This window comes from Atractosteus spatula, chromosome 20 (genome assembly GCF_055471065.1).
Source record: "Atractosteus spatula isolate fAtrSpa1 chromosome 20, fAtrSpa1.hap1, whole genome shotgun sequence".
Lineage (NCBI taxonomy): Eukaryota > Metazoa > Chordata > Actinopteri > Semionotiformes > Lepisosteidae > Atractosteus > Atractosteus spatula.
The window spans coordinates 4,647,100-4,665,783 of record NC_142725.1 but is presented as its reverse complement, the minus strand read 5'-3'; the positions used below and the strand labels follow the sequence as shown (position 1 = coordinate 4,665,783).

Sequence of the window (18,684 nt, the reverse complement as noted above, 5' to 3'; positions counted from 1 at the left end):
TGTAGTAGAATGAAAAAAATCTCGGATGCTGGCAGTATTCAGCAATCTGTCATCTAACTTTGTTGCAAGAATCCTTAGAGAATCCAGTAAATTTTGTGAAAGATCCCTTCAGGAATCCCACACAAAAGGCAGCAGAAAAAATGAAAAAAAAAAACTTCTCTAGATCAGGTGTATGATTTCTGTAGGGAAAAGGCTGATAATTATGATTTGTAACAAACATTCAGAAGCAAGACATACCCCAGCTGCTGCCAATCACTAGCTTTGCTATGGCATAAATGCATAGTCTAAAATCTGTAGTTAAGGAAGAGTTAATATATTCAAAATCTCCATTGAGGGCTTGTCTACATGTTCCAAGGATGTCCCCAGGTAAACTGAAAAAAAATTGAAGGAGAATAAAAAAGTAATGGTGTTCTGGTCCCTGATAAAGGTGATTTATTTTATAATATATGTTTTTTTTTGTTTTATTGCTAACATTCTAAATTTGAAGTTTCAGTTTGGTTGTATACTATGTTGGCCATATGAATTTGGGAACTCCAAAAATACATGATATAACAGGAGTACTGCAAAGGAAGAGGAGCAGATATTTGCTATGGGGCAACACTTTACACCCCATTATTTTTATAACTTAGAGACTGTAAAGTATATAAATATACAGAAGTAGCTTGAGTTTTTAAGTAATTCACCAAAAAGTTAAAAATAATCTGCAATTGTTAATAGTTAAAAAGTAAATACCTACCTACAGTACCTAAATATCTTGCTATACAGTATATAATGAATAATTGCCTTTTGTTTTGAAAGGAATAAGTGAATTATGGAAATAATCATTTTACAAACATCAAATCAATAAAGAGGTGTTTTATATAGTTTATTGGTAAAATAAAAAAAATAATTTTTTTTTAGATTGGTAGTGTATTAAAACTTGATAAATAAGTTGATAACTGCAATAATAATAGCATAAATAGTATAATCTAAGAATAAGTTTGTACAAGTATTTCAAGATTTAAACAACATCTAAGAAATAGTTCCTATCGTTGTTACCTTCTATGTTGTTTGTGATTTGTGTCATACAGTAGATGTTGTTTGCTTATATTTTCTGCCAAGCCAATTACTTCCAGAAATATAAGTTCAACAAAGGCCACTTGACAATGAGGTGGAAATCCACTAAAAAAGTACTATGTGAGGAACAGGGGTTTAAAAATGTGCTTGTGACTGACGTATTATTGCAGGGTCTATCTGGCTGCTACACATTTGTACACAATGGATAGTGAGCCACAGCATATGAAGAGTCACGCAACACAATAAGTTGACAATACAACACATAGTAAGAATGACTGGTGATACAATTTACTAATCTTGCCTTTTCTTGCAGATCAGAATGGCTAGGAACATCACCAATCCTGTGACGAGTGCGATGCAGATCCAGATTATGGTCATTGTGTCATATCGAAGAGGAACTGCAAAAATATAAAGATTGAGACAGACCATATCCATAAATCACTACCAGACTAAAAACATTTTTCCCTTCTTTTAGGACTGAAAAAAAAATCATCACACAAGTCCTTTATGGTGCAGCTGTACTTTAAGAGACCCAGCAGAGATTTCAAATACAGTCATAAAAATAATAGCCTTCTTTATATGAAACAATACTAATCAATAATGTAATCGGTTTAATATTAAACTAAAATACTGTTATTATATCTACTTTAACTTCTATTTCTACTACTTTTATTGGTTTTTAGTCTTCAATTTGAAATTTTCAATGATTTTGCATCACCAAGTTTGAAATTACTTTGAAGCTAATTCCCTTGCAATGCACAGGGAACATAAGAACCTATATACAGTATGTGCTTCTCTAATGTGTTACACAGTGCCTTATAAGAGAGTTAGAATGGATTGGAGGAGCAGCACTCCTCTCCCTGATCGCACTACTTTAGCTTTAGGTACCCAGGAGGTCCCAGGTCTGACCAGTCTGAATCCTACACACTCTGATGTGGTATTTGGGTAATGGTGCATCACATATTAGGGAATTCTATCTCCAGCCAGCTAATGACATAGCTTCTGAGTGAGTGCCTTATTGATTAATCCACATTCCACTTTTTTAATGTTCACTGTTACTAAGCACTACACTTTCTACTGCTATTTCTGGTAAAATCTATATTTTATTAAATATAAAGTATTTTTTATCATTATTACCTTTGACATATTTTCTTGAAAAGTTAGAAAAGACTTTGAATTTGATCTTTGAGCAGCAAAATTTTAAAAAATGTTTATCACCTATGACGTTACAGCTTTTAATATAATGCGCCTGTATTTTTCTTTTCGTTTTTGGCATGCTGACATCTATGCACACTTATGCACATCTAGTACAATCAATAGATGTGAGCTCCAATCCAGCACGTCACTGGCTACTGTCTGTTTAAAGCTCTTCACAGCTGCAGCTGGAGAAATACTGACTGAATGTGTAATCATTTCTTACACATCAGGTGTTGAAGAAAGGCTTTTTCCCGCCAGCTGCATCTTATGTCACTGAAACGGCAGCCCTCGAGAGCACACCCCTGCTGCTCTGAATGGACAATCACATCTTGAATGTGTCAGGATGTGAACAATGAAAGAAAAGAAAACTTCAAGACAAGTCTACTTAAACAGTTGGAATGAAAATTCTTCAAAACCCCACCAAATGCTTTTCAAAAGACTTCAATTACCCTAAGTCAGTAGCTGAATGTCTTTATGAAAACTTGCCTTGCTATGCCATACTATCACCAAGGTTTGAACATGGTTATTCGATAGGTTCTTCTCTGGTTTAAACACTCCTTCAATGGACCTTACCACAATGAACCATGGCAGTACTATAGACCAGGAGCACCATTCCTGCCCAGACACACACTTGCTGATTGCTCCAGTCAAGCTCTCAGTTACACAACTGAAAACCCCTCAGGAACCCCCTGTAGAATTATTATAGGATTCATTTGTAATAATTGGCTTTTTTCAGCTATTTAAAAATGTCAGTGGTCACCTTTTAATCACTGCATTTCATGAGTAAAATAAGCTTTTGAAAGATTATTTTACTTATTAAATGCATTGGTCAAAATGTTTTGTTCATGTAGAGAAAATTAACTTGCAACTATTGAAATCAATCAACATGGTAGCTCAATGAAGGCTCCGAATAGGTCATTATGCTGAGCTGGAATGAAAACGAGAAGGTGTGTGGTCCTCCAGGACCAAGATTGTAAACTCATGGTACAGACTACTGATAGAATATATGCCTTATCACCATGTGTTGAAACCATATGAAACCAGACACAAACTGGTAAAACCCAATATAAAAAGTGTATAGTAAATAGTCTTAGCCCAGTAGGGATATTAATAATGGCCTGACCTTTTGTTGTTTTTTTTGTCATTTGAACCTATCAGAAGCATCACGTGTCTTTTTAGCAGGTTAGCAAAAATACCCCATGGAAATATGTCTGAGTCTTCTCACTGTTGACCGCTCTGCCAAACAAGGCAACCCATCAGACTAAACAGAAAAAAAGCAACAGTCAGAAAGGGAGCCTGGCGTCTGGCATAAATTGCAGGAAAGGCAGCCTTAAAGACATAATCGCTCCCACTGCAGTCATCCCACTGAAAGCCTTTCTCAGGATAATAAACCAATAGCATAAATCCACTTCTGGTGATCAGGCATTAGAGGTAACAAAAAAAAAACAACTACTGTATTTCCAAAACAAAAAAGTATATTTCTTAAAGGAGATGAGAGAAATAAATCTGTACTGTGTCTCAGATTACATAATTAGATTATTGTTCAGTACTTTTGAGAGCGTAAATTCATTGTTTTCCTAATTCTGAAATGCTTAAAAGGAACGAAAATCAGACTTCTGTGATGCAGGAATCTGACATCTACAACTTTGTAGCACATTAACAGTTTTAGGTTTTCTAATTAGTGCATCTCATGCTATTATGAAGCTCTTGCTGTCTTTTCAAAAGGCAAGGCCAATTACGCCAATGCATAATAAGATATATTACATTTGAAAACAGCATCCTACCATTCTTTGCTGGATTTTAAAACCGAATAATGTACAACACCCCCCACCGACTAACAAGAAATGAAATTGCATGCTGTGAAATCGAGGTGGCATCAACCTCTTGGCATTTCGAGTACCTCGTAGCTCCAGGGTGTCTGCTTGTGAGGAGGTGCCCTGCTCTCAGGTTTTCTCCTACTGTACCTCAGGATGATATGAAGGTTAAACTTGATTGGCTTCTCTAAATTGTCCCATTTTGGGGGTGAGGAAATTATTCCCAGTATGAGCAGCACTGATTGTGTGACTAAATAAGCTTGTCTTTCACTAAAATGGAACAAAAAGATCAGATTTCTGCAGTAATCTCTCTGCCACACTTTTTTCACACATTCTCAGCTAATAAGCATTTCACTAGCGACAACAACATCCAAGAATTGAATGCATTGTGACTTTATAGAGTATTTGGTGAGAACCGGTTTGGCTTAACCCGCTTGGTTAATGGATGGCATCTTGGCCATAGACCAAGGAGGCTCAAACGCCATTCAGATGGAGTGACTCCGGGGGCAGCTTCAAGGTGGAGATAGGATGGAGAAGGGATGATTAGATGGATGTGAAGGGAGGCGTTTGATGTTCAGTTTATGTAGCTGGTTTCATAATGGTGGTGATTAGGTATTGTACACCTGTTGTTACTGTACAGCCTCTAGTTGTTTGGGGACACTGATCAGTGTTTTCATAACCATTACCAGCTGCCTCCTTGCTGCTTGCTATAACCCACCTGCTTTACCAGTCTGGATCTCCACAGTCTGGCTGAAACGCCCACAGCCAGCGGAGGTCCTTGCTCGGACCTGGAACACGTACTTTGTTCCCGGTTTCAATCCGGACACCTTTGCACTCGTGCCTTTGGACTTCAGTGTGGAGTAACTCTGCTGCTCCATATCCTAGAGAGGAGGATGAGGACAAGAGCCCGGATCAGTGAGCTCTTCGGCTCTTCCTTCAAATGGAAGGTCTTTCAGGCTCTGAATATACTACTGTCATTTCCAGACTACTAAAATGAATTAGAACGTTTATTTTTACTTCTGAATCATCAGAGAACAAACAAAAAATGATGGGATTGTTAATATCTCCCATTCTTATTACTTAATATCCATTAGAACCAGTTAATACAATAAAATAAAAAATACAATAAAATACAAATTAAAACAACAAGAACAATAATTATATCAATAATAAACAATAATAATACCTGTAGTTTTATATATAGTGTAGTGAAGTAACATGAAAGAGTTACATAAATAGAGTTAACACTACAGGACAACTTGATACAAAAAAAAATCCTTCAAGATATGATTCTTTATTTAAACCGGGCAGGTCAATAGAGTTCTGTTGTATCAATAGTGAAATAGACTAGACAAATTAGGGAAAGAAGATGAAGTGCATTTAAGGTTGAGGAGGCTCTTCTTTACACAAAGGGTTGTGGGAGTCTGCAAGAAGATACCCTGCCAGGTTGTTGAAGCTTTTCATTGAGTCCCTTCAAGAAACACGAGATGTGTGCAGTAAGGCACACGAAATTAAAAGAGCCTGAAGAAGTCAGTGGTCTCTCCTCCTTTCTAGCATTTATTACACATGTATGGACAAATTGGAAGGCAAATAAAAGGCATGCAATACAAAGTACTGTTACTTCTTAGTCACTATGCTGTTTTAAAAAATAACCTGAAATCTGGGAAAAGAAATTGGTTGCTTCAGTTTCTGTTACAGAAAACAATTTATTTCAAACTGACAGTCATATGCGCCTTTTTACCTTTTTACATAAAATGTCAGTTTTTAGAAAATCTAAAACCGTTTATGACACAAGTTTAATACATTAGCACTTATGTTGTGTGATTTTCTTTATAACAATGAATAATGAAGAGTGGATAGAATAAATAAAACTCCTATAATACAATTCAATGAGCAGCGGTGAGGTGGCAATGTGGCTAAGGATCTGTGTCTGTGGCTGGAAGGTTGCTGGTTTGTATCCTGCAACCGGCAGAGGAATCCTACTCTGTTGGGCTCCTGAGCAATGCCCTTAAATCCAACTGCTCCAGCAGTGCCCTGTAAATGGCTGACCCTGTGCTCTGACCTCCAGCTTCTCCTCCTGTCTGTGTGTCTCATGGAGAGCAAGTTGGGGTATGTGAATAGACAAATTCCTAATACAAGAAATTGTATATGGCCAATAAAGTGATCTTAAAACAAATCCTACTTTGGGCTGCCTCACTGCTGCCATGGTTAACATCTTTTACTAATGTCAGTACCTTGGGGGGAGGGATTGAGACATGAATGTATAAGTCACAGCATTGGCAGGTCCAGTCAGGTTTCTTTCAGCTCTATCTCTAACACCACCAAAGTGCAGAGAACAGAAAATAGGACTGCCGTAGAGCAAGTGAAGCTGCTATTTAATAACAAATTCATTCTTATATCTGCCCCTAGAGACCTTGACAATGAAAAGAGCCTTGACAAATGGAAATTAAACCTTATTTACATTGCAGTCTTGTTGAACATCTACTGTTAGCTAATTCTCAAGCACAGTTTAGCTCTCTTGTAGCCATTAGCAGGACAAGGGTTTAGAGAAAATGTATGTCACTAAGCCATAATTATTTTTTTCTTGGTACTGCCATGACAAGGCAAATGGCTGCAAAATGTTTTCATAGTACAATCTGTTATTGATTCTTTAAAGTAAAAGGGGCAACAAAACTGAATCATTAGTACTGTAGTTACAGACTGATTATAGATGAGGTTTGCCCATTTAGTTTTTTTGGTTGCGTCTAAGGATTTGCAAAGCCATTTTTTGACAAACGCCATAGTTTTAGCTTTAACAACATTCATGAGTAGCGATTGAGAGTCAGTGATTGAGTGAAAAAGAATGTTAGCAAAACTTTAGAAGGCTGCTCAGTCAGTCTTCCCAGTTTTGTTACTAGTTGCTGATTAATTACAGTTATACAGTACAGTGGCGCTTTTATTCTATAACATCCACCTTCCACAATATAGTTACTTTTTTTCCAAATGCACACTACTATAAGTGTAAAGGTATGAGTCCTACAGTATATCCTAGTCTATCCTACGCTACAGTATACCGTACTCCTTACCGTATATCCTTAGCAATGTTATACACAACTTCCCTTAATGTTTTATTATTGTAATTTTTTGGTCAAGCTTTAAGTAGTGTTTTTGGTCAATCTAGTCAGCTATTGTTTAAAGCAGTGAAATTAGATAATTGACAGATAATTTATTTTTTGTAGTTATGGTTTATTCTTGAAACTAAAACTGCCTTGTATCATTATTCAACATAAGGGAGAGAAGCATATTTATTGTTTTATTGAATAACACTAAAAAGGTGGTGATTATTAAATTGAATGCTGTTCTTTCCTAAACACCTAATCTTTACGTGCTACAGAGAAAAGCTGTTCATGGAACTGAAGAGCTGAGATTTGTTAAAGAAGCAATTCAACTTTAAAGCTTTGCGTTTCTCCAGGTATTTATAGGATCTTAAAATGACAGTTGATTCGGATAAATGATAAATGAATGGGTCTTTCCCTAACCTCTCTTCACTACAACTGGCAGGTTGTCAGTTACCTTCTCATAGTATTTGATCTCGTACTCCAGAATGACGCCGTTGGGCTGGTCAGGCTCATGCCACAGCAGAGTGACGCTGTTCTGGCTGGCGTTTTCCTGTCGGATCGCGATGACCTGAGAAGGAGCTGCAGAACAGAGCGGGACATGACTTACTGTCAGTCCTCCAGGGACTCCTTTGCACAGTCCAACAAGACCAACAGCATTAATGACAAGAAGACAACCCACAGTCTAAAGCCCAATGAGCATTCTGACAGTAAAAGAAAGAAAATCTCTCCAAGTCCATAGTTTCTCATTTCACCTCTAACGACCATGTGTTACGGTCGTCATCCATCCTCTAGAGGGTGCTCCGACCTTTTTTTATTTTAGTTTCATTATTATGTGCATGTGTCTCCTATTTTCCTGTCCCTACTTAATTTTGGCATTTCTGGGCTTCAGGGCACAGTATTGGAGGGTGGACGCCACAAGGCTTGCCAATCCCCCGGGCTCGGAGCACCCGGCTCTGTTATGATTTTACTTCTGTGTTCCTGATTCCTTGTCCCCGTTCCTGTGTCTGTTTGGATGGATCTCCCAGCAATAGACTTTGGACTGCTACCTGGTTTCCCCTTCAGGATTGTTTTGGAGTTGTTTGTCTGTGCCACGCCCTCCGAGCATTGGAACACTGCCCCCCTGTCAGTCATCCCATCCGTATCCTGTCGTGTTTCCCTGTTGCCCTTCTCCAGTCTCCTTCGGATTTTACCGTCTGCATAGGGTCCTAAATACGCACTACGCGGGAGTCTGAACCGGTTCCCGTTACACCATGACCATACTGATCTCCCCGTCTGTGTTCTCAAAGAGGGGTTTCAGAATTCCTTTTGCAGAAATCACACCTTCCCCCTTGTCTCAATGGCAGACTCGTTTCCTTCTATTCCTTTCTATTCATTTGCAGGGTTTGACTTCACAACCCTCTTCACCTCTCTCGACTTTGCACCACCTGAGTGCCCACTCTGCTTCTCTCCTGCTCTCGCCTCCTCTACACTCTGGGTTTTTGCTCTCCCACACTTTATCAGCTGCTGGTTTTCTTCTCTCTCTCACACCTGAAGAAGGCACCACAGCCAAAACGTTGTATTTCTTTTCTTCTCTTTTCAGCATGGAATAAACCTTTACTTGTTCCTTTAATATGCAATGTTGCTTGCTTTATCATGTGTTGGAACTTGAAATTGTAATGATTTAAGAAATAACTGAAGGGTATTTGCACCTGGAGAGGGCGCAACAAACTAACTGTATCTATGAAAGGGATTTTAAAAAATGACACTACATGTCAGTGAAAGAATAAATGACATAACGTGGTCTCATATTCATATGGGATTAAGTAAAACAAATTAAACATACAACACAATCATTTTATTGCATCATTATTAGATATAGTTACGAAAGACTAACTCTGCTCAGAAAGACTAGCTTTGCTTGGTAGACCTGTAGTTGATTTTAGTCAATGGGCCATGTACCTCTTTTCTGGGGTCAAATGTCAAACATGTTTATTAAAAGAAAGAAATGCGGGATTACCCTTGCATGTCTGTCTGGCGTAGTATCCCCTACCTGCCTGGTTTGTGGTGACGTTGACAGAGGCACGCTGCTTTGGATCCAGGCTGAGATGGGAGACGCCATTGTAGGCCTCGATGTAGAAAGTGTAGTTCATGTGAGCGCCCAGGTTCAGCACTGTTACCCAGGGCTCGTTTAGACCCGCCTGCTGGGGCACAAAACGAATAGGGGGGATGACCCCTCCTCCACCTCCCCCTCCTGCCCCTGTGCTGCAGTCCTCGCACTGCCCCCAGTCCCCAGCACACTTCCAGCACCCCACATTGTAGCGGATGTCGCTTCTCCCGCCCGTGTCCAGTGGCCGGCCCCACTCCAGGCTAACAGAGGTCCCATTGACAGATGAAATCACATTGACTGGAGTAGAGGGAGGCCCTGTTTGGGAATAAAGAAGAAGTGACTGCACTTTCCAACACTGAGTTTCAACAAAGGAATAGTTAAATGCACACAAAGTAAATGCTTTTGACTGTCCTTTTCAATCTCCAGGCCTCAATCCAACTGAACAATTGTGATTCTAACTCAGGATGGCAGCTGATTAATGGAAGCCAAAGAATCTGAAGGACATCCAAAAGGCAATTTTGGTTGGAGGATTGTCCTTAAATGTCCACTGTAGTGTGCAGTAATGCATACTACAGAGTAATCCCTGCCAGAGGAAGATTTACAAAACACTAACTACAGGGGTGTGTCCTTTGTGTTTTCTGGACATAAATTATTTAGATTACTGCATAACATTTTTATATGTATTAAAGGAAGGAACATTACCCTTTCTATATTGTATATCTTTCTGTTATTTGATGTTTATTTCAGCAGGGGTATTAATAAATCTGGAGGCCATGGTATTTTCTTCAATGTAACTATAGATTCACCAAGTTTCCAGCACAAAAGGTATAAAATTGATTTTTTTTGAGCAAGCACAGTATCAGTAATCTTCTATCCATGAAACCAGGAAAGTGCTGAAATCTACACTGGTGACAGGCTCTGTCTCTGGGTGTTCAGGGAATGCTGCACTGTCTGTGAGTCCTGCTCTGTGGCTCTGAAGGTGAAGATGCCAGTAAGCTGGTCTGTGTTGAAATCCTAATGGGGTACAGCTGTTTTTGACACAGGCACTTTAACTGGACCTGCGTAATGGAGAGGCAATTATCCAATTATTCTAACATTATTGAGTAATCACATACTAAAGTTGTTTGTTGCTTTCAAGAGCATATATATATATATATTTCCTAATCCTTGCTGAGGTTATGTCCACTGTACTTTGCACTTCACTCTTTTGCTGCACTTTTGCCTTTTTGATTAAATGTCATGAAAGAATACTAAAGAATGGCTCAGCACACATCGTGGGGTATGCAAGTTTAGTTTTTCTCTTCATTTTTGCTTTTGCAAAGAAAACCTGTAGCTTTCCAATCTAGCACTTCATTTCATAGTAAAATGAGCAATACTTCACAAAAATGAGACTTTTAACTGCTGTCTATTTGCTTACTGGAAATGGAATTGTTTCCAAGTGACTCATTAAGCTTCTTGATATATTTTTTTTAAATCTGAGTACAGAAGCATTTACTTGTAGTCGGTGGCTAAAAGCTACGGTAGTATTTCCTTTTGTGCCTCAACCTAACATCATTTGGCTCAAGTACTGTTTTTTAGGCTTTTCCAGTTTCATAACAAACAGATTGAAAAGACTGGAATCCCCTCCAAATACATGACAATTTGCTGCAAAAAATCTTTCGCACCATTTTAGAAACAACTGAAAAAAAATAGGACTTATCATTTTTATAATGATACAGACAGAGACAGAAATAAAACCTTTTCCATCTTGTTTCAGGGTCCTAAAAATGTCTTTTTTCAGAACAGTATCTCTTAATCATCTCATAATGTGGCATTATCCTCTGCTACTAAAATAAAATACTACATTTGTGAACATGTTATGTGTGTAACTGAGTTGAAGAGCAAAATTATCAATTCTTTTTTTATGTGAGGATGGGTCAATCAACTTACAGTACAGCTTTTCATTGCTATATACTGAAATACTTCAACATACCAGCATATACATTTTTATGCATTGATTAATTCATCACTAGCAATAATGTTTGGATGTACAGTAGTAGAGCAGATTTGAAAAAAACACAGGTTTGGTAGTACAATTCTAAGTCTTGAGGGCTTCCACATGGTCATCTCTGAATGAAGTTCAATTCTCTTTTTGTAAAATAGTTTTAACATTTGCAAAACAAAGAAATATGAGGAATCTTACATTAAATGTATAAACATACGGTAAATTTGACACAATCTAAGCATATGCTGCAATATTCCAAGTCACCACAATGTACTGAAATCCAGGAAATACATTTTTGTTTTCAAACATACTTTTGCCATAATTCACTATGTCTTGCAATGTTTTCAAGTACATTGGACAATTAAAAAAATCCCCCAGATTGTGAACATCTTTTATTTTCACTGTCTGTGACAACTAAAACTAAATTGACTGTGATATGAAAATTTGAGATATACAGTAACTAGAGTAAAGAGACTTAATACACAGAACATGGCATGGAAGACTTCTAAAAGTATAAAAACAAGTCACAAATAGAAAAATGACCAAGAGATATCTACCAAGTACATTTTTGTGTGATGCTGCTAAAGAGGATAGTCGTAAAAACAAATGGTGAGCCTGAATTGGTTGGTCATGGGATATACAGTACCATGTACAATAAAGAAAATAATCCTTTCCAAGAAGTGATTTTGTTATTGTAGAATAAGGTGCCTGAGTGAGTGTCTGTTCGATGGCGTTGTGTACTGCTGTTCCTTCTACCATCAACAGTACGTGACTGAATCCCCTCCCAGCCTGGTATGAGTACTCACTTGTGCAAGGGGCAGCTGGCGAATCTGAAGGAGCACGGTAGTAGCTGGAGTCGCAGGGGCAAAAGAGGGCCGCCCTCATTTCAGAGTGGCTGTGAAGGGGGCACTTTCCACAGATTTGGTCCCCAGCTGTGGGCTTGTAAAACCCCACTTCACAAGCTAGTGGGAGAAAAGTTCATTACAGCAACATTAGAAAAGTCACCAAAAGCATGTCACATGACTACAGGGCTGTGTTTAAAATGCAGAGGCTAACACCTCAAAAATGCTTTGAACACAGATTGTAGAGATTAAGTAAACACTGGCAAGGTTTTTATACTGCTTAAAAGTAGATGAAGAAGTCATCCACTGTCAAAGACAATCGGTGATTCCTGTGAAATCAACAGACCCACTGAATGGACAGCTAAAAGTGAACTAAAATTGAATTGAGTGCAAGGATACATATGAAAAAATGCCTAATCCTGAAAGAAAAATCAACATAAAAATATCAGTAGATTATCATCTACTTGTCACCACCTATCTTTATTTGTGCAACAGATTCCAGCCCTTTCTAAACAGCAAAAAGAGGAATTTGCGAATATATTATTTTAATATATAATTTCTGATAGTTGTATTTTGTATGCATAAATGCTATAGAAAATGATAAAGAAAAAATTACAAAGTTCTCCCCATCTGTTTTTTGTACTTTAATGCTCCTCTTACACATTGTAAGCAATTTTCTTTCTAAAAACAGGAGCTTTTAAAGGGGCGGGTATCCCTTCACAAGCATTTAAATTTCTTGAGACAGACAGCTCATTACCTGCATTGAAGCAATCTCAATTATAGCAATACCACTTACATTTTTTGAGAAATAGGATGTACGCTTCAAAATCTAATATGGCTGTAATAGAAAACATATCTCAGGATGTAGCTCCATTGTTGCCTTCCCACGGTGCTAATGTGGTCTTCTCAATTACTGTTTAATTGTACTTCTTTTCTAGGCATGCTGCACCATTATCATTTAAACTTACAAAAGGGGATTTTTTCTCCTTGTATTGTTCTGCATACTGCGTAATGTCTTAAACATTACTGAATTCTAAACTGCTGTATCGCTATACAGCATGTAGCATTTGTATTGTGCTTTTAAGGCCCCGTAATTGTTGTTTGAAAAGGTTGACTTGGATAACTGTATTAGTTAATAGAACTGTGACAAAAAAAGTTCATTTTGAATCCAAGAGCAGAAGAGAAATATTTTTAAAGCTTGATGAATTAGCCTGTCCGGCCTCTTAGTATCTTTTTCTAAGTTAAAACCCTGAGCTATGTTTAAAAGAAAAATAAATAGAAACCTGCAAAGTGTTTCCTCAGTCCTCTGCCTACTATTTATACATTATACTCTTGCGTTAGGCCCAGCTTTTCACAGGTGCACATACATTGTTTGGGTTGTCAGAGTCCTGTCTGCATGCTGCTCTCATTTCACTGGAATTTGCATTACAGTGAATTTTAATGAATATTTGCAGTCATCTTATGCTGACCTTGATTTCATTTTCAGTATAAACGGATAAATAAAAAAGAGAAGTAAACAGATATGGAAAGCAAATTATTTGCACATGAATGTGGCAAGAATATGAAAAAAAATGTATATAAGCAGATTAATTGATTTTGAAGGCAAGCTGTGACCTAGGTTGTCTTTAAAAGGTCATTTTCCAGCTTTAAAATATCAGTCAGATTTAGTCTATTGTGGTATTTTGCAAATGTACTCCTCTTGTTTTTAGCAGAGCTCATTTTCATTCATTCAGTTTCAACAATGCCGAGCTGAACATTAATTTTGTTCATGAAAACAGACATGATCTTCAGATCATTCTACCCTACAGGAAAATTAGCTCACAATTTTCAGAAATTGGCTGTAAAATGTTAAGGAAAACACAAAGAGACAATTAATAAGAAGGATAAATTCATTTTTTTACACAGTGTTATGGATTTAGTGGACAAAATTGCACTGGAACAAACAGATTTGAAAGATCCTGACCAAGTATTCACGTACAGTATGTGGCTGAGATCTCCAAATAATGCATGCGGCATTTCTAAATAATGGTAACAGAACAACACTTTAACACCTATTTTGTTCTACTTTCGTTTTAATTTGCCTTTCACCCTATTTTAACTGCTTTTACTGCTTGTCTTAATGAGCTGTGCACCACGTTAAAATAATACTCAGAAACGTATTACTAGAATTTCTATAGTAAGAGAAACCTATGAGAAAGAAGAAAATTATTATGGGCAGTAGATTAATATGGCACTCCTGTGTTTCCAGGACATGATGCCTCACTTTGTAAAAGTAAAAGTAGAGTCCTCCTCGATTTCCCACCTGGTGGGACAGACGCTGAAAGTGCTATAAGAAGAGGTGGTGTTATTAAGAGGGTGGTGTGCAGAGGCGAAAATATGCAGAATTGTGTGAAACTCCTCAGAAGGAACTTGGTGATATGTAGGAGTGGCAATTTGAAGGTGGATTGATGTACAGTATATTCAGTTCTCATCTCATTTATTTTTTAACTAATTCTTTCTTCCTCTAGCTGAATCAACCAAGAAAATTAAGTACAAACATTTAATATGACAACATGGACAGTACTCATTTGTACAGTAGATTACAGTATTTATTATAACAAATTGAGTGTCATGCTAAGGGGCACAGAAGTAGCAGCTCATGTGGGATTTGAGCTGGAATGTGGAGCCTCTAACTACTACTGCTCAATGCTGCCCCATGGGAGATTTTTTTTCTTTTCAGAAAAAATAGAGAATCTAGCCTAGTGGAAAATTATTACTGAAAACTACACAAGACATTTCAAAAGACATCCAAAAACACTGCTAAAAGTGGATTTTCTGATTTTCATAAAAGCTAATCACTGGGATTGTGCAGAGCCGGGCGTCTGAAATCTAAAGTATGTCTTGATAGGATGCTAGTCAAGGGGGAGGTAGAGAAAGAGTTGCTGAAGTAAAAACCAAAAGATTTCTCATTCCAGATGATCAGTTTGAAATCAATGTCATCTAAAAGGACAACTAGTTTACTCCTAATCTGCATTTACTTCATTTTTCTCTGTCTGGACAAAGACCACTTACAATGCCCAACCCGTGTTAAAGTGAAAAAAGCAACTTCATTTTAATTCAATTTTAAAAATTTGTCCTTTTTTATTTCAAATTGTAATGACATTTTAATTTTCATCACCTATAATATATTATATTATACCTCAGTTCAAAAACTCATCCTTTTATTATTACATTCAGCAAATCAGAAAAAAATTCCTCTCAAGAAAAGTTTTATAAATACCCATTAGGAAATAATCCTATGTGGTCAGGGAAGATTACTGGAAACTGAAAGTGATTCATACCTACTTCCTTTTGAGTTTCAAAACCTACGAACATTTAATAAATTACTGGCTACCAGAAGCCAAGCACTACAAACTGTTTCAGGTTGCATGATTGTAAAATAAAAAAGTAACCAAGTCATAATATTATATAGTTTAGTACTTAACAAAGGGAGTAGTAAATCTTTTAGTTTGACTTTCAAGTGCCAAACATTATTGGCAGTTCTGTCATCAATTCACACAATGACAGACTCCTGAGGTACTGCAAATCTAGAGTAAGGCCTAGTCAGAAGACCATCTGTATTGTCATTCATTCATCTTTGGCCCATACCAAACCCCTTCCCCCCCCCATCCCTCCACCCAAAAACACACACACTCCCCCTGTGGAGACCAAACAACATCTGTTAATGAGCAGCAAGGACTGCAGCAGTGATGGATGATTCTGTCAAGAAAATCATAACTGGAAATGGGCCACTCGATCACAGTCCTGAGCACACACATCCCATCCAAATCGCTTCGGCGCTGCGCTGTCTGCTACGGGGTCATCAGATCGGTCACATGCGGTCCCGCAGTTATGATTGGAGAGCTTTCCTTTTCCATTACTTTCTTAAATTCTTCTTCTGCTTCGTTTCTTTTCAGATATACATGTTTCATACAGAGGTACCGCTTATTTCTGAACTGGAGTTTTATTCAGAAATGCTTCTGTTGCCTGCTGTGTTTCTGCAAGACGAAAATTATTTTAGTGTTCTGGCTGCATCCAGGCAAATTACTGTGCATTCATTAAGTAGGTACTACATGCAAATTTGCATTGATTATCCAGCCACTTGAAAATTTGTAATACTATTTTAACCCTGAAATGATGAGGGTTTGATCAGAGCATGGTTACGCTAAGAACAGAGACAAGCAGGTTTGTGCTGTTGAAGTGCTGATTGTTTTTTTATGAAGAAGTTACTGACAAAGACAAACCACCTTGTTTGCTTTCTATTTCCTTCATATATAAATTGGCCAATAAATGGTATTAAAAATGTATTTGAGCGACATCAAGATCTTAAAATGTCTTTCGGGTTTACGTGGCTCCAGATATAATTCCCTAGTCACAAGCTAAGAGTGATAAAGTTGTCACACTTCAGTATGCAAAGTTCCCTACCATGGAAAAGGCAAATGACAGGGATGACATTATTAGAGGTTTGTGACATTTCCAACCTGTCACTCAGTCCCTTACACATACCAAGAAATAATGATATTGGCTCAAATGAGATTGGATGCTTCCAGCCATAAACTTTAGGTACACTTCATTGTTAACACACAGATAAGGCATTTCTGTTAGGAAGCCATAATAATAGTAATACCTTAAAACAAAGATTGCAAAATGTAGTGTAAAGGCAAATACACTGGAAAAGAATATTGTCCCTTTTGGTACAATTAGTTAAATATAAAATGTTAATGAACACAGTATAAATTCTTATAAAGTCATAAACAAATTAAATGTAAAACACTTTGCATTGTTATCATCTAATTTACCCTGAGGTTTCAAGTGTTGAATCAAAGTCTAGCTACAGTAGTTTTCTTTGTGTTTCCAAACTCATTTAGGCAATTATAGAGACTAGGAATCTAGGACCAAGAACCTAAGCCCTAGCTAAACAACAGGGTTTTCAAAAGATGAAAACTTTTAACAGACAAACTTTCATTTCTTTTCAGGTTCATAACTTCTTACATTTTCTTTTCTGTGTTTTTGTCTCTTATGTATTTTTCATTCTCTGCTGTATAAAAACTAGGACAGGATAAAAGTCAGTTCTACACACCTACCTTTGTAGTGGGCACATACAGTAAATGCTAAAGAAAAATTTGTCATTTAATAGACAATGTTATCCAAAAAAAGTTCCTCAGTTGATGCATTAGCTACCATTACAAATGTATGTGTATGTAACTGTAAAGAGATGTATGGTAACTTATTTTGGGCAACCTGGTTAGCCAGTGGTATTGACTGAGGAACCTCCTTGTTATTAGCTTTAGCTGATAGCTACAGTACTGTATATCTCTTAGCAGCCAAAAAGAAATTTACAATCCACAAATGATACCTGTGCTCTGAACAAAAATTTGTACCTTTTGTCCTAACAAAAAAAACATCGTATTCAGCCTTATTTTGTCTAAAATTTTGTCTTTTGTTAAGACCTAAAAGCATTTCTTAAACACCATTAAATAGGTCCATTAAAACATCAATAAAAGTACACAAAACATAAATACAATTTGTGAATTATGAAGGTAAAATGCTTCCTTTATAAACTGGCAAATTACCATTAATACTACAGTAAATTACCACCATACAGCACAAGGGAATAACTTTATTTAAACTTACTAAATTCCTTTATATAAAACATTTATTTTATTATTGTATTTAAATAAAGAAACATAATGAGCTACTGTACAGTGGCTACATTTTCCACCTGCAATTGCAGCTTTTTCAGTCTTGGCCCTGTGGGGAGACACCCTAATTTATAAATAGTCCTTCACGTTTTTAGTATTAATATTGTTAAATTTCTTGCTTGAGTTCCATGTGTGTTTGGGCCATTTGTTTGTGTATCAGACCCTCCCCTCCCCCCAAAAAAAAGATTTCTGTGCCAAGAACCGGAATCACCTCTTATTTCTGTCAGTGTCTCTATTATTTCTCTCAGATCTCTAGAACAGCCTATCAGGCTATACTGTCAAAGCCAACACTATTGTCCCCTTTAATAAACTACTGTATAACATCCTCAGATTAATTAGCTTCTAAAAACTAGACTGACTGAGTTTTGCTTGCAAACTTTCTTATGTTTTTAAAGTATATTCCAAAGATCACTGAAACCACATCTGGTGTTTAAATGCCTTCACTATACTTTTTAGAACTTACACTGGAATATTATTCTTGAAGCACAGAATGAAAATCCCATGCTTTTCTTTTTCACCATGTCTTGTATTCTGCCATAGAGACATTCTGGAGCAATGGAGCAAATAAGACAAGAAATGAAAATCTCATAGCTAGAAGTCTGTGGGTTCAAATCATTTGATCGCTTTTGCTGGTGTACCCTTGAGTAAGGTGCCTCAGGTTGCTCTCCTTCAATTCCCAGCTGTACAACTACATACAAATTTTGCTTTGCATAAAAGTGTCAAAATAATGTTTAAATGCATTCTTTGTAGATTCTCCAGGCAGGGAGTCTGTGAAAAACACTAATTACTAACCTAATGCACTGAAGAAGAACTGTTTTAGCAATAACCTCTTACAGTGTGTTAAATGTTTAAAAGTATTTTAGGGACATTAAAAAAAGTGTTCTGTT

The 18,684-nt window shown here is 37.1% G+C and overlaps 1 protein-coding gene across 1 annotated transcript in view; it reads right to left on the bottom strand.

Moving 5' to 3' along the window:
- The window catches only part of epha8 (eph receptor A8), a 269,491-nt gene that overhangs the window by 23,006 nt on the left and 227,801 nt on the right, over window positions 1-18,684 (bottom strand). Inside the window, exons 4-8 of the mRNA XM_088938005.1 lie at window positions 12,042-12,197; window positions 9,195-9,566; window positions 7,620-7,744; window positions 4,786-4,948; window positions 1,358-1,454 (exon numbers count right to left, since the gene is read on the bottom strand). Coding sequence (XP_088794131.1) covers window positions 1,358-1,454; window positions 4,786-4,948; window positions 7,620-7,744; window positions 9,195-9,566; window positions 12,042-12,197 — 913 coding nt within the window. The remainder of the gene's footprint in view (window positions 1-1,357; window positions 1,455-4,785; window positions 4,949-7,619; window positions 7,745-9,194; window positions 9,567-12,041; window positions 12,198-18,684) is intronic.